Here is a 17,481-nt window from a genome sequence, read left to right as displayed (position 1 = left end):
ACATGCTTAAAATTTTCTTTTCTTTTTTTTTTAATTCTTTTTTGTTTTAAGTTTGAAAGTTTCTCTCACTAAGTTATATCCAAAATTGAAAATCCTCTTTGTCCTTTCTCTCTCTTTGTCACTCTTCTATTTGCAAGCACAACCTTCACTCTAGGGTTTCGTTTCCATCCTCTCTCCCCGGATTCAGGTTTTCTTTTCTCTCATTTTTTTCACTTTTGGATTGTTTTTCTACTGCAATTGTTCGTTGAATTTTGGTGGCTTTGGTTTCTTTAACTTTGTATGATTTTCATGAACCTTGTTTATGTGGAGGTTTTGATCTTCTTTGGATCAATTTTGATTTATTAGGTGTTGCGAATTATATTGCTATTTGCTGTTTTTGTGTACAAGCTTTTCTGGGTTTGCTTAATTTCTGTGTTTTCTAGCTTGCATGCATGATTGGGTGATTTGCAGATCTGGGATTTATAGTTTTTGTTGCTGAGAAATGAGAAAAGTCAAAATGATGGATTAAGGATTTTTGTGTTCTTTGACTGTGTTAGAATGATTTACATTTTAGTTCAGTTGAGCTATGTAGTTGTATTAGGCTCACTTGAATGGAGGAGTTTACGTCCGGTGATCTTGGGTGATGAAAATTTTGAGTTGTGGAACTATAATGGCTTTAGTTCTGGTTACTTTCTTTGCAGACGAGAGAATCTTTGGTTGGATCTCTGATTTATTTAGATGATTTAATGAAACTTCTCCTCTGTATGAGTAGGATGTATTTGTATAATTTATAGTATTTTGTACTCGGTTATTTGATCTTTTAATCCTTTTTTATGTATATTATGACTGAAGTCTAAGAAAGTTTCTTGCGATGTTAACTTGTTCATTTGGATTTCCTAAATGTATAATTTGAGAGTTCAATTATATATGCTACCAACTGATTCTTACTTTTTTAACATACCACAGTGATAAACTTTCAATTGGACATCTTGTGTTCTTGCTTTGATGCAAATTAATCTGTGATAATGTTTATGTGTGATTAAGCACTCTTAATGACATGCATTTTCTTATACATTAGTTGACTGAATTGGATTGGTCATCAGAGGTCTTTATCTGTGTATTAGTAAATCTTATTTTAATGTTCTTGTTTTTCACATATGGCAATGTTGTTGGAACCAAGTTTTACTTTCTTTATTGTTCCCATTATTATAAAATTACTTTTATGCAGGCATTTTTATGAAGATCACCTAATCATGATGGGATCAATGGTATAAGGAGTAGTATTCAGGATTGAATATGGTTATGCTAGACCCACATTGATATACACCTATTACACAGAATGGAGGATGATACTGGTCTTGAACTGAGTTTGGGTTTATCTTTTGGTGGATCAGCTGCTAAATCCAAAGGTAAAAATGGTAGATCTTCAGATGCTAAAACAGAAGAAGATGATAGGGGCAACAATAGAGATGATTTAAAAAATTTCCTGAATGGCGCCAACCAGAAACAGGACTCTGGTACTGGATCTCAGAGAAGTGATTCTGTGAAACCCCAAGAGAATTTCTTTAATGATCTTTCCAAGGCCAATGCTAATATGAACTTGAACAGCAGAAGGCCCTGGGTCACAAACAGCAGACCTGAAATTGAGGAAGCAAAAAGACTTGAGGCAAGTAACAAACGCAAATTGTTGTTTGATGACATAAACATTCAAAAAAAGCACCAGAGAGAAGCTCACCCTGCTGATTCACTCAACAAGACAAAAACATCATATATTTCCATAACTGAGGAAGGCTCGACTGCTGAAAATGAAGATGTGGCTGAGTCTGAAGTTGAGGGTTCAACATCTAGGCTGGTTTCTCACCATGATGATGGTTCCAAACAATACATCGGAGTTGGTGGTGCTTCTGAGGTTCCAAAGGACATTCGCAGTTTTTCTAATTCAAATATTGTGAATGTACAAGGACAAAAGAGGTTTAACAGTTCATCAGAAAATGAATGTAAGCTTGGAAACACGACCTATGGTGTTCCTTTCTCTGTCCAATCACTAAACATCATGAATTTTCCATACACAATATCTATGAAAGAGTCTAGCTCTACTGGTGTACATGGCTCATCTGGCCATCCACTACCTGGCATGATACAAAAGATGCCTACCTCAAGTAATGAACATCAAGGAGCCCAGTCTACAAATCCTGGAAACTTGCCAGTTATGGTTGGCTACTCAGCTGTCCAACTTCCAACGTTTGATAAAGATAATTCCTGGGGGATGGTTTCTCAGTCTCAGCAGCTCTGCACTTCCTATGCTGGCAGAGGTCCGCCAAACCTGGATAAACAGAACGATGGATTAAAGATGTCTGAAGGTCTGGTACACTTATGTTTCTTTATTAAAGAATATAGAAGAAATGGTTAGGATATTCAATAGGTATGCTGGTAAAATGTGCTGTAATATCCATTTTCCATCTCACTGATGCTGTTCAAATTGCTCTTACCTTCTTGACAAAAAAAAAAAAAAACATTTAGACAGAACATTGATCTTTACTGATATTCTCTTTGCTTATAGATACATTATTTCCCTACCTTGGAAGAAAATCAATTTCTGAATTCAAATGTGTTGTTTAAACCATTTGAAGCTGAATTGTACTTAAATATTTACTTTTGGTATTCATCATGTTTTAACTGGTGAAAGGATAATAGCTTTGTATTATTATAATACTCCAAGGGACTTGTGCAAATACTGATTTAACTATTTTTCTTTAAAGGCTTTGCCCACCTTTTGTCATTACAAATTTGATAACTCTACTGATTAGTTGCTGGTGCTTTTTTTTTTTCCTTTTTTTCTGGATATATTGGTGTCTTGCTATTTTTATTTACAATATTTATGATTGAAAGAATTGCTGTTGTTTATCCTGCTCTGTTGATGCAGCTACCATGCAATTTGATGGGAGGACCATAGAATGGGCCAAAGTTGAAGGGAAACAGCATGGCACAGAAGAAGGTTCATCTACTCAGGCAGAAGAAGATGGAAAAGTAAGTGGCATGAACAATAGGGCAAAAGATGCATCTGACCGTTCAACAGTTGATGGTCTTACTTTTGATTTATCAGCTATAAAGCCAGGTATTGAAGCAGACCTGAAATTTGGGGGATGTGGTTCATATCCAGATTTACCATGGGTATCGACCAAGGGTTCTGGCCCAAATGGTAGGACAATTTCTGGTGTTACTTATAGGTACAGTGCAAACCAGATCAAGATTGTTTGTGCTTGTCATGGTTGCCACATGTCCCCTGAGGAGTTTGTTCGGCATGCCAATGATGAGCATAGTAATCAAGAGGGTGGCGCTGGATTGTTGACATTTTCGAGTTCAAATCCTGCCGCCTCTGCTCAGAGCTGAAATGTATTTTGTTTAGACTGATTAATTTACATATGATCAGAGAATATTGGCTATAACTTTGTAGCTAGTGAGATTCTTCCTTTATCTTTGTATACCTGTTTATTGTTCTTCTATCACTTATCCAAACCAGAAGAACCAATATCGCTTGCTTATGTAATAATCTTCAACACCATTTCTTTGTGTATAATCTCAAGCATTTCAGTTCAATAGCAGTTGTATTTTTTGAAGGAAACTGTGGCACATCATATAGAATTAGGGAAAATGTCACAATTTCTGTTATGGTATAAAACGAGTCAACTTGAATGACACTTGTAGGGGAGCAAATAAGCTAAATTGTGTCTAGTTGAATAGTGTTTGGCTTGAGTTCAAGGTAGAGATAAAAATAGTTGGTTTGAGTTTTGTTCAAAAATTTATTGTAGGGGAGCAAATAAGCTAAATTGTGTCTAGTTGAATAGTGTTTGGCTTGAGTTCAAGGTAGAGATAAAAATAGTTGGTTTGAGTTTTGTTCAAAAATTTATTTTATAACTCAATTTTCAGTTTATTTATATTTTTAAAAGTTTATTTATATTTTACTCGAGTCAAATTATGAGTTTGTTAGTTTATTGAGTCAATTAATGTTAGACTTGAGTTTAGTTCGAGAGTTGATCTTGAGCGACTCAAGCTTGAGTTCAACTCATCTTTAGTTGAGTTGAGTCATGAGTTGCTCTTGAGCGATTCGACTCATTCGCAATCTTAGCATAAGTTGATTTCATCTTGAAATATTTTATGGAATTTACAATTTTTATTTTTTAAAGTATAAATTTATCCTTAATAAGTACCGTTGATATTGGATGGTCTAGATTTGATGCTAGTATCAAACTTAGGCCTGTCAATTGATGGGTTTAACAAGTCGGGTTAGCCCATTAAGATAGAAGGGTTTACATACTTTTACAGTTCGCTTAGTAAATTATATTTTTTTAATTTTTAATTATAATTTTTTTCTATATTAGTTTTAATAGGCTAGATTGTGAATCTTACCTTAAGGTGTTGATATAATCTGCACAACTTGCAAAATTGCGAGTCAAGCTCTTTTGGGTTGTGTCCAAAAAAGAGGGTTTGGATCGTGTTTCGGCCAATCCGCCCCTTTGACATATTTACTAATAACAAAGTAATGTTATATTTATAAGTTGACAATTCAAGTTTGGATTATAAATTGCAAGAAATAGAAAATTATACTATATAGTCAGTAATTATTCGAAACAATTTAAAATTGAACTCATATTCACAGGAATGTAAAATGTAGAAAATCAACTTGTTAAACATAACTAGTTCTCATAATCTAGAAATTATAGGTTTCTCGAAATGCAAATTCTTCTTGCATGACTTCGTCTATATTGGTTGGACGGATAAATTTGATGTACAGTAATTGAATCCACACCTGTTACACTAGATAAATTAGAATTTTATAAATATGACAGAAATTTGAATTCAAAACTTTATCTAAAAATTCTAATACTTTACGAATTTTGCTCAAACCTGAGATTGATTTGTCAAATATTGTTGTTTACATAATGACAATGTTGTGGTACCGATGATTGGCCGAATGAGATGCTTGAAAACCTTGCTTGGTTTCTTTTGTAACCATAAATTATTACAAATGTTGGAAGACTAGTGGACTTATCATATGCCATGTAACTCAGCCTCCCTCAATGGTTTAAATTGGGAAAAAGAGTTTCCCTTTTATATTAGTTTTTCCAACTGTCAAGTAAAAGGTTAAAATTGCCTGAACAAGATTCAGTGTCAAAAAGAATCTTGACTGTTGTAGATTTTGACGAATGTGAGAACCTAGAAACTCTACATTTGTTTATTCAAATATGAAAAGAGATTATGCCAATAATAAAATTATATGTATAAATAATATTATCTTATTATATGATTGAATGTTAATTTATTTTTAGTTTTAACTATCTAATAAATGATATGTCGTTTTTTGTATACATAGTTATACACTAAAGTTGCATATATAAGACCGCTCTTATGCCAAACCGGTGAACCACCAACTTAGGTACTGTATTTCAGCAGGATTCCTTCTCCCTCAACTCAAATGGCTGACTTTGTTCATGTTAAATTCGCTCACTTTCGGCTTTTGTCAGGTTTTCACCTGCCTATTCTCTTGATTTTATGCCTCCATTAAGATTAAAAACATGGCACTGGAAATACCTTCTCTATATTCAGATTCCATTCCAAGTTAAAATCTTTGGTAAGACACCAGTCAAACACTGAACCCATATAAGATCATACAATTTTCAAAGATGGGCAGTTGAACAAATTTCCCAAAAACGTGTAACATAGGCTAAGTTTTCGTATTGGCGACGCCTGGAAAGATTGACAATATATAATTGTTGAAATTATTTTCCATGTGCATCCTCAGGAAACACACCCCCATTTTCTATTGGGGTGTTTTCTCCTTACAGCTGGGCTTCCCATTGAATGACACACACATGCAGATTCTTTTTATTTTTCCTTTTGACAAGACTTGGATAAGCGGTAGTACTTTATGATTAATTATCAACCATTTCTTAACATCATCATGAACAACAAAGCAAATTCATTTATCTGGAAGAAGGCAGTTCTGTAGCTTTTAAATGTTTTAAACTTCATATTCATGCATGGAGTATTGCCTCTGCAATGAGATCAGATCACCAACTACCTGCAACATGCGAAGTTAACACTTCCATTTTCTTGACTTTCTTGCTTTTCTGATGTTAACAAACTTTGACTTTTAACTTACATCTCAATTATACATACCATAGTTATATTTTTCTTGCTGGGTAAGAGGGAAAAAAGGATTCAAGTAATTTTTTTATTGGCAGAAAGAATTGAAAATGCAAATGCTTTAGCCTTGTCAATGTTGTTTATTTGAATGGAATGAGAAAAATGCCAAAATTTTTATAATAGTATAAGCCTCCACCATGTCATCACTACTGAATTTCCAGGTTAAGAAATTTGCACTAGAATTTGAAAATGATTTATCAAGCAAAGACTGAGAGGCAAAGCCTAGGAAGAAACCAGAAAAACTGACAAACCAGAAAGATACTCTTTTAGGAAGTGAAAACAATAAGAGAGAGGTCCACGCATAATATTTATCTCATTCAAACTAACCCTTTGAAGATCACTCTAGAATATCTCTCAAGTATTAAGCTTGTCATGAATCGGTTATGGTTGATTAGTTTTCTTCTTCTTGTCTTCTCAGACTTTTATGTTGAAGCTCAAAACTATGGTGGCCAGAATGAAACGCCTTCTGAAGATGCTGTCTCAAATTTCAAACCAAGTTTAAGTGTTGTTATAGGTATCCTCTGTGTGATGTTTTCGCTTACATTTATCCTTCTTATGTATGCGAAATTTTGTCACAGGAGATCCTCAAGTTACAACGATCAAGAAAATAATCCCGCACTTATCAGATCGACCTCAAGATTTTCAGGAATCGACAAGACGGTCATCGAGTCGCTTCCTTTCTTTAGATTTTCTTCGCTTAAAGGAGCAAAACAAGGGCTTGAATGTGCAGTCTGTCTATCCAAATTCGAAGACATCGAAATTCTGCGGCTTCTGCCCAAGTGCAAGCATGCCTTTCACATTAACTGCATCGATCAATGGCTTGAAAAACACTCTAGCTGCCCTCTTTGCAGGCACAAGGTCAACCCTGAGGACCCAACAATCTTTGCTTACTCAAATAGTATGCGGTTCTTGTTGAACGCATCTGAGCTTAGAGAGGACCCCAACATAGAGCTCTATGTCCAAAGAGAGGAAGACGGCCATCAGGGTTCATCAAGATTCAGCGTTGGAAGCAGCTTCCGGAAAATTAAAGAGAAAGAGACAAACAACGAAGAACGAATGTTAATTGTCGAGAATGATGGGGCTAAAAGCGAGGATGATCAAAAGCTTTGGCACAAGTTTAATCACAAGATCATTGTATGTGATGCTATTTTAAAGAACCGATGGAGCAATGTGAGTTCTTCAGACTTGATGCTGTTGAATTCAGAGATGCTGAATGTAATGTCAAGCAACAGATTCTCTAACTTTGAAGAAAATAACAGCAGCCAAGTTTCAACCCCGGGAGGTATCGAAAACAAGCAGATAAAACAGATTAAAGAGGAGATAGAGATGAAAAGATTGTTTGAAATAAAGGTGGGTTCAATGAACAGGAGTGGTAGTTGCATTGGGGATGCTTCAGGATCAGATTCTAAAGCCATTTCAACAAGTCAATATCCGGGCAGAAGGTCAGTTTCAGAAATCACTGGCCTTTCCAGGTTTCCGGAGATGAAAATCAAGAACAGAATTACCGAAACTTTTGATGGAAATGAAAGGAGGAGAAGGGTTTGGTTGCCGATTGCAAAGAGAACAGTTCAATGGTTTGCAGATAGAGAAAAAAGATCACCACAGATTGCCCAGAAAACATTAGATGTATAAATTTAATCAATAACCATATATACTCGATCATATATTTGAACTTTGAGGGTGTTACATATATGCTTGTTGATTGATGATGTGCTTGTGAAAGATAGAAATTTACAGGAACATTATTGGGTTTCTTATTTAACAAAAATTTCTTTGCTTTAAACAACAAAGTGACTGCCACCCCGCCCTGGTCTGGTTCATCTTTATGTATTATATCACTTCTTTGGTGGTTCCTTCGTCTTTCACGATAGCCGGAAAAGTGTTGAAGTTACTTTCAGACCAAGTGTAGGTTTATACCTCGATATCCACACGAAACACTCTGAGAGGCTTCAACAGCCCAGCAGTGCCTGTACTTGTATAGAAGGAAAGCCAGTTTTTTGGAATCTCAACCTCAGCTTCAGGAAAACTTAAATCACTACAGCTTTTGAGTCAATGACATGATTCCATCCACACAAGGAAACAAGTTTCTAATGCTTTTTAAATCTCCCTTTGCCTGCCACCACTGGAAGAGCAAGTCGTCCCTGTCTTGAATGAATAAATCAATGGATTCAGTATTTCATGGTTATAATATACATAACGTGCACTGGCTCTCCCAATTTTTTTATTTGAGGTATCAAGCAATAATTCACGTAAATTTATAAAAATAAATAACTGGGTATGGTTGGTAGATTAGCTTTTCTATTTTATTTCTTTGAATCTAATCATGGTGATGATTGTGCCTCTAATATGAGTATGACCCTGCCCAAGTGCCACTGGTACTAGTTTAAATGAAGGAATATTTTTAGACTCGGATTTTCTCAATTTCAGATAGGTAAATTGTTCCCGATGCTAAGAGAGATTCTGAAATTTATGGAAAGCTAGAATTATAATTTCAAATAGGAGGGACCCTAACTTATTTATGTATTTTTGCATTTACACAAATGGGAAAATACAGAGAGATTTGAATATAGAAAATCTATGAACTAATCTCTCCAATGAATTAGTTAGATGGCTAATTACACAGCTACACTAGTTACCATGACCCCAAAATAAATCATGGGATTTTAAAAAAACGAGGCTGCAATCCGATCTTCTCTCGCTTCTTTTGTAAAAGTATGCTCGTCAAACTTTCAAGCAAGCCAAGAGCTGATTAATTCCAATGGGGTTCGTAAAGGGGAATAGAGGCAACATATCTACCAGAGCAAAGCCAGATAAGCATGTCGAACATTCTGCTACCAATCTTCAAGCCATTCTGGAGCATTGAGTTCTTCTACATCTCGAGGTGGGGAAGCTTGAGGAAGAGCAGAGTCCTGTAAAACGGTTTCCAAGTGTTGACTTATACGAGAAGATATCTCATGCGGAACAGGAAAACTTGAATCTGCAATCCCTTTCCAATCAACACCCTCAAACCATGGATGAGATTTGATAGAACTGGGACCCTGGCTTCCAAGTCTTGTATTTTCATCAACTACAAGTAACTGAAAAAAAGTTGTATATGTTGAAATAGGATTTAGAATATTGAATATATTCTTGTTTTCTTCATATATCTTTTCAGAAACAGGGGCAAACAAAAGAAAGAAAACACAAAAATTTTGAAACAAGACCTTTGTAATGAGGTCAACAGCCTCCGGACATAAAGTTCGTGGAAGATTCAACTGCCCTTTGGCAATCTTTGCAAGTATATCAATCTCACTCTCCCTCCATGAGCCAAATGGCATTTCACCTTGTAGCATGAAATAAATCAAGACTCCCAACGCCCACCTGCATAATGATCACCACATTAGTGGTTAAAGACAGTTAATGGATGCTTCATTATGAATCAAGGAAACAAAATTTACAATTGCGTATATAGATTGAAGCTAACACCACTTATTCATCATGACCACAACAAACTTTACTACACCTTTTTAAGATCATTAAGTACTTTTAGGAATTGATTTAATTATTTTCAATTATCCTCCAATAAAAAAAAAAATGCTGATTAAATAAGTTGCCTTCTTCTCTTTGTAAATAGCATCATCTCCTTAAAACCATATCAAAACTGCAGGAGATACAATGAAACAATGTTCATGGCATAGAACAAGATTAATTTTAAAAGTTCATGTACACATGAAATGCCAACAGTCGCCAAAATTCACATCAGATTAATTTGTCAATTTATTCTGCATGAATTTTAAATTGTCTGTTCATTATTCAATGATATGATGTTTCAAGATTCCATTGTAAAATACGGCCATATTTTGAGTGTCACAGAACTAAAACTAAGTTAAGACACTTAAGATGTTATAGGAAACTAAATAGAGAACTGGGGACTGCTTTTCTAAATTGCTTTTGCACAATAGAACAATCTTTAATTTTTCAATCGGATCCAGATTTTCTCTTCAATGGGAAACACAAATGTATTAAAGCTGCCATAGGAAACAAATTAAATAGTAAATCCCATTAAAAAGTACAGCCATCCTATCGATTCTAATACTTCACATCCAAACATTATGGGAGAGATTTCCATGCCAGACATCTCTTTTCAGCTCAGACCTCCCATGTGAACTATCCAACAATTCCTTAAAGGATGTTGGGAGTACAGAAAATGTTTATCTTATAGTTCCAGTTAATGAATTGGAACTAATTTCCACTATTTACGTCATGAAAACTTTAGCATAAGCAAGCAGACTACAGAGGCATTTTTACCAGTCAGCAGGGAAACCATGGCCTTTTCCCTGGACTATCTCTGGGGCTAAATAGTCCGTCATTCCACAAATTGTGAACGTTCTGTTGTCAGATAAGTCCTTCCCAAATCTGAAGTCCACTAACTAAGAAACAGCGCAACATGGAAAAAAATATAATAAAAAATAAGCATAACTCAGTACAATTTACTTAGTGAGAGAGAGCCAAGGAAAATTATCCATGTATGAGTTAACATGATAACATAAATCAGATTCTGAAAGAGCGGAATAAAAAATGCACCACTAACCTGTAAATGCCCACTTTGATCCAACATCAATACATCAGGAGATATGCCCCTGTAAAGAATGCCATTCTGAAATCAAAACCATAGAGGAATTAAGAAAGAGAGAAATGTGACAGTTATAATAGAGCTGCATATCAAATTCGGGGAGGGGAGGGTTTGTAAAATTAATTGTAGACATTAGACCTTATGTAGATCTTCTAATGCAACCACAACACAGGCAGCACAGAATCGTGCAGATGGTTCATCAAGCGCTACGTGAAGTATTGAAGCCAAAGGGCAAGCAAGACGTGTATTCAATAGCATTCCAGCATAAGCTTGATCAGCAAAGGTACACAAAACCTGTGGAACAAAAGCTGAAGGGCCTATATTTTTTATCAGTTTCTTCTCCTTTAACACTTGAGCCTCCTTTCCCAGCCTCTTGATCTTCTGCTTCGAAAACCTTTTCAAACTAAGCAAAGTATCTGACAGGAAACCACATTCAGAAAGATGAGTTTCTCACTACATACTATCCATAGAAAGACAAATGCACATCTTATTACAACATTAAATCAAAGTAATATACATCAGTCTTTTTCCATATGAAACACATTATCTCAAATACATTATAAGCTGTGCATTTCTACTTTGTGGCCAAAAAGCAAGTCACTCAAGCAAAAGAGCAAGCTGAAAAAAGAGCCATTGAAGAAAAAAAATTATACATGATAAACCTACCTGAGTCTCTCAAAAGCACAAGCCCAATCTCACTGCAGTCAGTAGAACTTAAGCACTTTTTCCATTCCTACAAAGAAATTTCCATTAGCTGATTTCAGAAACAGATCTTTTTTCTAGAAGTTAGCCTTTAGAAGCACAACCATAGGAAGGACCAGCAATCATTACCACATTAGCAAGACTGACTTTAGTAAGACTTGAGATATCAACAGTTTTGTTGATTTCCTTGGGAAAATCAGAAGTATAGTCTCTTGACCTAAATGATACAGGACTGTTGTCAAGGAGATAAAGCAAGCATTTTAGCATATATATTTTTCAACAAAATTAAAATTAATATGCAAATATTGTTCAGTAGGGACGTTACCTATTTTAATCATGAAACTAAAGAATTTAAAAGCAATAAAACTTTCATACTTCCTTACTTGGTGACAGATTAGAAGAAATGTTGAAGAGATTAAATGTAAAATATAAGATAAAACACTTCGTAAAAGAGGTTACAACATACTTTTGATCCTCCTGTGAAAGCTTTGTTAAAGGACCAACCACTAAATCAAACTTCTCTTTTGTTAAAATAGCACATACAACATCATCCACGGCAAGCACACTTAAAGAACTCATATATTCACCAAGAAGTGTCCATTCACCAAAATAACTTCCTTCTGTCTTCTTCAATGAGTGCTCTTCACTGCTCTGTGGGTTATCATCCTTTTTTTGATTCTCAGATTTCAGGCTGCATACATTTGGACTACTTAATAAGTCTGCATCAAATGTAATTTTGACCTGTCCCTTCTGGATAATATATAGTGCAGAGAGGCATTCATTCTGCATATACATGTTGAAGAAACTTAATATAAGGAACAAACAGCAAAGGAAACATATTCTTAAAGACAATCAAATTTACCCTATCAACTACTGTCTCTCCGGCTGAGAAGGAAACTTCAGAAAGAGAATCTGCAAGTTGGCTTAGCTGTAATATTGTCAACCTTGAGAGAATATCCACTGATCGAAGTAACTTCAAAGATGAAAGATTAGAAAACTCAGACATAAGAATTCCTCGAAAATCTTCTCTTTTTAAAGCCCACAGTGTTCCATTAGTCACAGCACGCACAGAAGCCTGGAGTGGCTTGTTATACCTAATGTATCATATATCACAAAAATTGTTTTTACAACTGTTTATAAGGCCATAAGGATCTGCATGACTAAGGTTAATCATTGTGAACAAAACTCCAATGTGAAACCATTAACAGCCCAATTCTTGTACTTGCAAATGCAGAGGATGCAAAAATCATTAGAAGGAAATCTAAGCAGCTGATCACTGTGAAGATTAAATTACCTCATGGCAAAATTTTCAACCAAGACCTGTTTCATACAGAAATCATTCTAATAATATCTATTTTTGTTTTATTGATAAAACTGAAGCACATGAGGCCATAAGTTCCTTTTTTGGTGTATTATCTTCTAAAACATCAAATGTGTTCTACCAAATTTAAATAAAAAAATTGAGTAAGAATCATATTAAAGGTTTAGCAATCCCTTTGTCATCCAGTACCAAGTATTTGCCAACCTAAGTTAGTTAAAATAGCAATATCATTTTATTTCAGGCAATATATATATATATATATATATATATATATATATATATATATATATAAAGAGAGAGAGAGAGAGAGAGAAAGAGTAAAAATTTGAGAGAAAAACCCACATGAGGGCAAGCTCCCCAAAGGATGATAACTTCTCAGCTGTATAGTGCTGCAAAACCCTAGGGACTTCTCCACTTGTTTCTTCCTGCCATGACAATTTTCAGTCAAGAAACAGAAACGATCTCAACATCTTACAGAAAACCAACATCTATGTATGAACACAGTTATAGCTCATCCAAACGACTTTCCAAATTTTACCAATTGGGAAAATAGAATGTGACAATAGTGACATTTGATGCCATTGGATGATATTATATTAATAAACTAAAGAGAAAGTTTGAAGATTGATAGACCTCTCAAGGTCTATGCTAGAAGAAGAAAAGGGGCACCCAAAGGTGGAAATTATAGAAGGCCACGTTGCAGCAAGAGAGGAGAGGAGAGAGTAGAGTGATTTGGCAACTATAATAGAATGAGGGAAAAGTGGTAAAAGGGAGAGATTAAGAATAGAAAAAGGTAGCTTGAGCTAGAGAGGTTGTCAGCACCTCAAACGGCTGGAGTTTTGTTTAATTGAGTGATGGAATAGTGAGACAGGAAGTCCGACTGTAATTGAGTGAGGCTTACTATCATTTCTAGGTTAAAGAGATCAATATGTCATAGTTTTCATCTTAAATTGTTTGTGTTTTGTGTCATTGGTTGTAGATTGGATTTGTTGCTGCTGTGTTTGGAGAATTTTGCAGGTTCACCGGCGAGAGTCTATCAAATATCCACCCAAGAAGCTATAGGCTTCATAAAATAGGTAAGTTTGAAATTTTAATCAAGCAACTGAATAAAAGCAAACCTGAGTTGCCAAGACCTCAAATTCTCCACTGCCAACAACATAAAAGCAATCACCTTCACCACCCTAACAAAAATAACAGAGTTAAACTTCTGCAACTTTAATTCCACCAACAAGAATTATGTTAAAGAGAATTCATCCACAACTACTTGCACGTGAAACTTCACGTATAATCAAACAAGGGTTAATCATTGTGAACAAAACTCCAATATGTAACCATTATCAGCCTAGCTCATGTACTTTCAAATGCAGAGGATGAGAAATCATGATCAGGAAATTTAAGAAGCTCATTGCTGTGAAGATCAAATTACATCATGGCAAAGTTTGCAATCCAGAACTGTTTCATCCAGAAATAGTGCTAATAACAATTATTGTTGTTTTATTGAGCACATGGACAAGGTAATAAGGTTCCTTTTTGGTGTATTATCTTGTAACATTACCAGATTCAAGCGCAGCCCACTGAATACTGATGTTCAACGTTAATATTCAAAAAGAACCAAATCATTTCACTACTTTATTACAAATTTTCACATCTTTATCAATTATTGACAGGCCTTATATTATTATAATACATATGAGGAGAACAACCATTGAAATTATGCATAAAAAAGAACCATTAGAAAGTACTAACCTGCTTAACTACAACATCCCCTGCTTGAACCTCTACTCTTTGCATGCAATCCAACAAAACATGGCACTGGGAATCAGTAAGCTTCCTGAAGAGGAAATGGTCATGCAACGCTCGCCCAATGTGTGCCTATAATGTACAAACATTAACTATTTTAACACCCGAGAATTTAACAAGTATAATTCCTGATGATTAATATATGTACTTATTTTCCCTTTATCATTTATAATAAATACAACAAAAGAAATGATGAAGATAAAAATTACTTCTTCTTCCCAAGTCTTCCTGTGAGCTGGAGATGAAGGAACCCAGACTTGTCCATTCTCTAATGAACTTTCAATGGCACGAAGACGTCCACGTGATAAATCATGCCTTGCACGTTGGTTCATAAAGCTCCAGCCTAAGGTTGAAGGGGATTCTGATCCTGTAACCTCCATCACTTGAGGAATAGGAGGTCGTAAAACAGCACCAGAACTTACTGAATGACCAGCGGCGCTCTGAAAAAGAAGGTGAAATATATTCATAAAGAAGCAAGCGAGAAACAAATCATCTTTCAAAGAAAATTTTAACTTTTCCCTCTAATAGACAAAAATAAAAAAGAAGCTATCTTACTCCAGTTAGTCCATTAATATGCACAACTATTACAGTGATATCATCTGTCCGAGTTTCATATTGTAGCCAAAGACGATAAGATTCAGCAACAATTGCAGCACAAGCATCACGGGGATCTTTGTAATTTGCAACCTGGATATAGAAGCAGAAAGGAGAATGAAGAGGAGTAACATTAGAAACTAATGGTGCATCTATAGGAAAAACGTAAGGATGGGACATCAAGACTTGGAATACCAGAAAATTAAATAAAGTCATTAAACATATTTGCAAGCTACAAATTAAAGAATCACTTATACTATCACATACGATATTCATATGACACCATTTTCAATATCACACTCACAGCACACGATTATCAACTATATACCAAGAGTTTCAGTAGATCATAATAAACTTAAGCAAGTTACAAGTAGCAACCTATCGGTATACATTAAACGCATATCTAACATCTTCATTAAAAACAGAGATACAAAAGGATACCTTACCATGTCAACAACGGTTTGGCTAGAAATAAACTCAAAAACCCCATCACTAGCAAGCACAAAGAAAGGATGATCCTTTGTGAGCTCCAAAACAACAATCTCAGGATTTGCAACAACCCCAATCGTCTCAGCAACGGAATCTCCAATACTCCTTGTAAATGCCGTACCTGGATACATCCCATTCGGGACCCACAATCTAGGAGGATCACCGTCATCACTCTCTTCTGTGCCCCAACACTGCACATCAGGATCTTTTAAACCCTCAATTTGGTCCAATGTCAGCACTCTAGCTCCACACATCTTCACTCTTTCAAGCTCATCAGTTCTAAACGGGGTCTGATCAATAGACAAATCAACGGCCATAATTTCATTGCCTCTTTTCTCAGCTAAAACTGCTCTAGAATCACCAGAATTAGCCACGTATATTGTCCTCCCGCGAACCAAAACCGTTATGGCCGTCGTCCCACTCATACTATCATCCAAAATATCAGCGTGTAATTGCGAATTCGTCGCTAAAAAAGCCGAGTGGCAAGCCTCGACAGGGTCCACATGAAACTTGCTATCTCTAATCAAATTTTCACACAGTTTCCGCTTCACGAACTGTGAACACTGGGCGCCGTGTTCTCCATGACCATCAAACACTCCAAAGAAATGATCATCAGGATTGGTCCCAAAAGGAGTGTGAATACAAAAACTATCTTGATTGGCCTTATCAAGAGCATCTGGATAATACCCTCTTTGAGAGAGATACGAATATCTTAACTCGTACTTACCCGAAGGAACTTTAACGGTTCTTGAACCGTCAGGAGGAAGAAACTGAGACGAAATCCTTTTGAGTCTAGTAATCCCCAGCTCTGGGTCCCCCAATTGGTTGATTTGATCTCCAGTTTCACCGTCCGGTGAAGCTGGAGAAAATACGGCAATTTCGTCAGTGGTTCTTGCAGCGATTGGTTGGGGTTCTTTGATACTAGCATCTCTTGGTGCGCAAATCTCGCCTATACAGGCTCTTGAATACGCACAACCCATCACTCCAAACAACAATAAATGTCCACCAATCCAAATTCTGAAATCATTATTGTGACCATCTTCTGCTTCTCCCAAGAAATGCAAACGCCTCAAACTTGTTCAAAACTGGAATTGAAATGAAGTATTGATCTACTGTTACACTAATAAAACAATAAAATTAAGAAAATAATTATTATCTTCAATCTGTGAGTGTGCGTTTTAGAAGAATTTTATAATCGTGAAAGAAAATAAAAATAAACACAGAGAGAGGTACTGGAACTGCGGAGGGACGCCGGCGAGAGTGAATGTAAATGCAAATTAGAACTTAGAGAGCGAAAATGAGCCACGATGGGCGCGTGAGAGTGAGAGTAGGAAGTAGAGATTCATGGAAAGGTTGGAGGAGAGGAGGTGTCACACCCTAGATTGTCTGCGTGCGGCTCGTTTTAGGTGATGACGTACGTGTTGTAATTCAGCGCATGTGTATGTAAAGTGAGGGTGTCAGCTTTTGCGGCCACTACCCCCAGTTGTTTGTTCTCACGCGCATCATGTTGGCGTGAGCATGATAGCGTCCTTGCTATCTAAAATTAAATTATCCTGAACAGTAACCTAAACTCTAAATTTTTACTTGAACACTGAATTATATCGGTTACTTTAACTATACTCTTAAGTTAATTTTTTTAATCAAAACAATTATGGCTATGTGAAGTTTGGTATATTTTTAAAATTTATTTATAAAATTTTAAATATTAATTATTTTATTAAAGTTTTTATTATAATAAAAAATACAACAGCCATTAATAAAATAATTTTTAAAATAAAAT

The 17,481-nt window shown here is 35.6% G+C and overlaps 3 protein-coding genes across 8 annotated transcripts; 2 read left to right on the top strand and 1 right to left on the bottom strand.

Moving 5' to 3' along the window:
- The first annotated feature begins 37 nt into the window (after positions 1-37).
- LOC123200773 (ninja-family protein mc410-like) lies at positions 38-3,576 on the top strand. The gene is made up of 3 exons (XM_044616145.1): positions 38-187; positions 1,208-2,339; positions 2,903-3,576. Exons 2-3 carry the CDS (start codon positions 1,319-1,321, stop codon positions 3,367-3,369), a joined length of 1,488 nt encoding a protein of 495 aa, XP_044472080.1. The 5' UTR covers positions 38-187; positions 1,208-1,318; the 3' UTR covers positions 3,370-3,576.
- Positions 3,577-5,995: 2,419 nt separating this feature from the next.
- Positions 5,996-7,892, top strand: LOC123200333 (E3 ubiquitin-protein ligase ATL42-like). Its single transcript, XM_044615483.1, has one exon. The coding sequence runs from the start codon at positions 6,556-6,558 to the stop codon at positions 7,813-7,815; it is 1,260 nt and encodes a 419-aa protein (XP_044471418.1). The 5' UTR covers positions 5,996-6,555; the 3' UTR covers positions 7,816-7,892.
- Positions 7,893-8,649: 757 nt separating this feature from the next.
- On the bottom strand, positions 8,650-17,119 carry LOC123200534 (protein phosphatase 2C and cyclic nucleotide-binding/kinase domain-containing protein-like). 6 transcript variants are annotated; one of them, XM_044615736.1, is made up of 15 exons: positions 15,659-17,111; positions 15,174-15,305; positions 14,828-15,058; positions 14,565-14,690; positions 13,937-13,999; positions 13,161-13,243; positions 12,360-12,591; positions 11,964-12,280; positions 11,627-11,714; positions 11,462-11,528; positions 10,934-11,211; positions 10,754-10,819; positions 10,471-10,592; positions 9,387-9,543; positions 8,650-9,260 (listed from the first exon to the last, which is right to left on the bottom strand). In XM_044615736.1, exons 1-15 carry the CDS (start codon positions 16,679-16,681, stop codon positions 9,015-9,017), a joined length of 3,231 nt encoding a protein of 1,076 aa, XP_044471671.1. In that variant the 5' UTR covers positions 16,682-17,111; the 3' UTR covers positions 8,650-9,014. The 6 variants fall into 6 exon arrangements, 3 of the variants coding, with proteins under 3 accessions (XP_044471671.1, XP_044471669.1, XP_044471672.1); XM_044615734.1 differs by having other exon boundaries at positions 11,627-11,729; positions 15,659-17,110; XR_006498599.1 differs by lacking the exon at positions 10,471-10,592 and having other exon boundaries at positions 8,850-9,260; positions 11,627-11,729; positions 15,659-17,114.
- Positions 17,120-17,481: the final 362 nt, after the last annotated feature.

This window comes from Mangifera indica, chromosome 17, assembly GCF_011075055.1.
Source record: "Mangifera indica cultivar Alphonso chromosome 17, CATAS_Mindica_2.1, whole genome shotgun sequence".
Classification (NCBI taxonomy): Eukaryota; Viridiplantae; Streptophyta; class Magnoliopsida; order Sapindales; family Anacardiaceae; genus Mangifera; species Mangifera indica.
This window is presented reverse-complemented; position numbering and strand designations above follow the sequence as displayed.

Coding starts and splice junctions, on each gene's coding strand:
- LOC123200534 (XM_044615734.1), bottom strand. CDS start 16,681: ATGGGTTGTGCGTATTCAAGAGCCTGTATAGGCGAGATTTGCGCACCA. Junction 15,059..15,173: donor ATATTAATGGACTAACTGGA/GTAAGATAGCTT, acceptor CTTCTTTTTCAG/AGCGCCGCTGGTCATTCAGT. Junction 12,592..13,160: donor TTTGGGGAGCTTGCCCTCAT/GTGGGTTTTTCT, acceptor ATGATACATTAG/GTATAACAAGCCACTCCAGG.
- LOC123200333 (XM_044615483.1), top strand. CDS start 6,556: ATGAATCGGTTATGGTTGATTAGTTTTCTTCTTCTTGTCTTCTCAGAC.
- LOC123200773 (XM_044616145.1), top strand. CDS start 1,319: ATGGAGGATGATACTGGTCTTGAACTGAGTTTGGGTTTATCTTTTGGT. Junction 2,340..2,902: donor TGGATTAAAGATGTCTGAAG/GTCTGGTACACT, acceptor CTGTTGATGCAG/CTACCATGCAATTTGATGGG.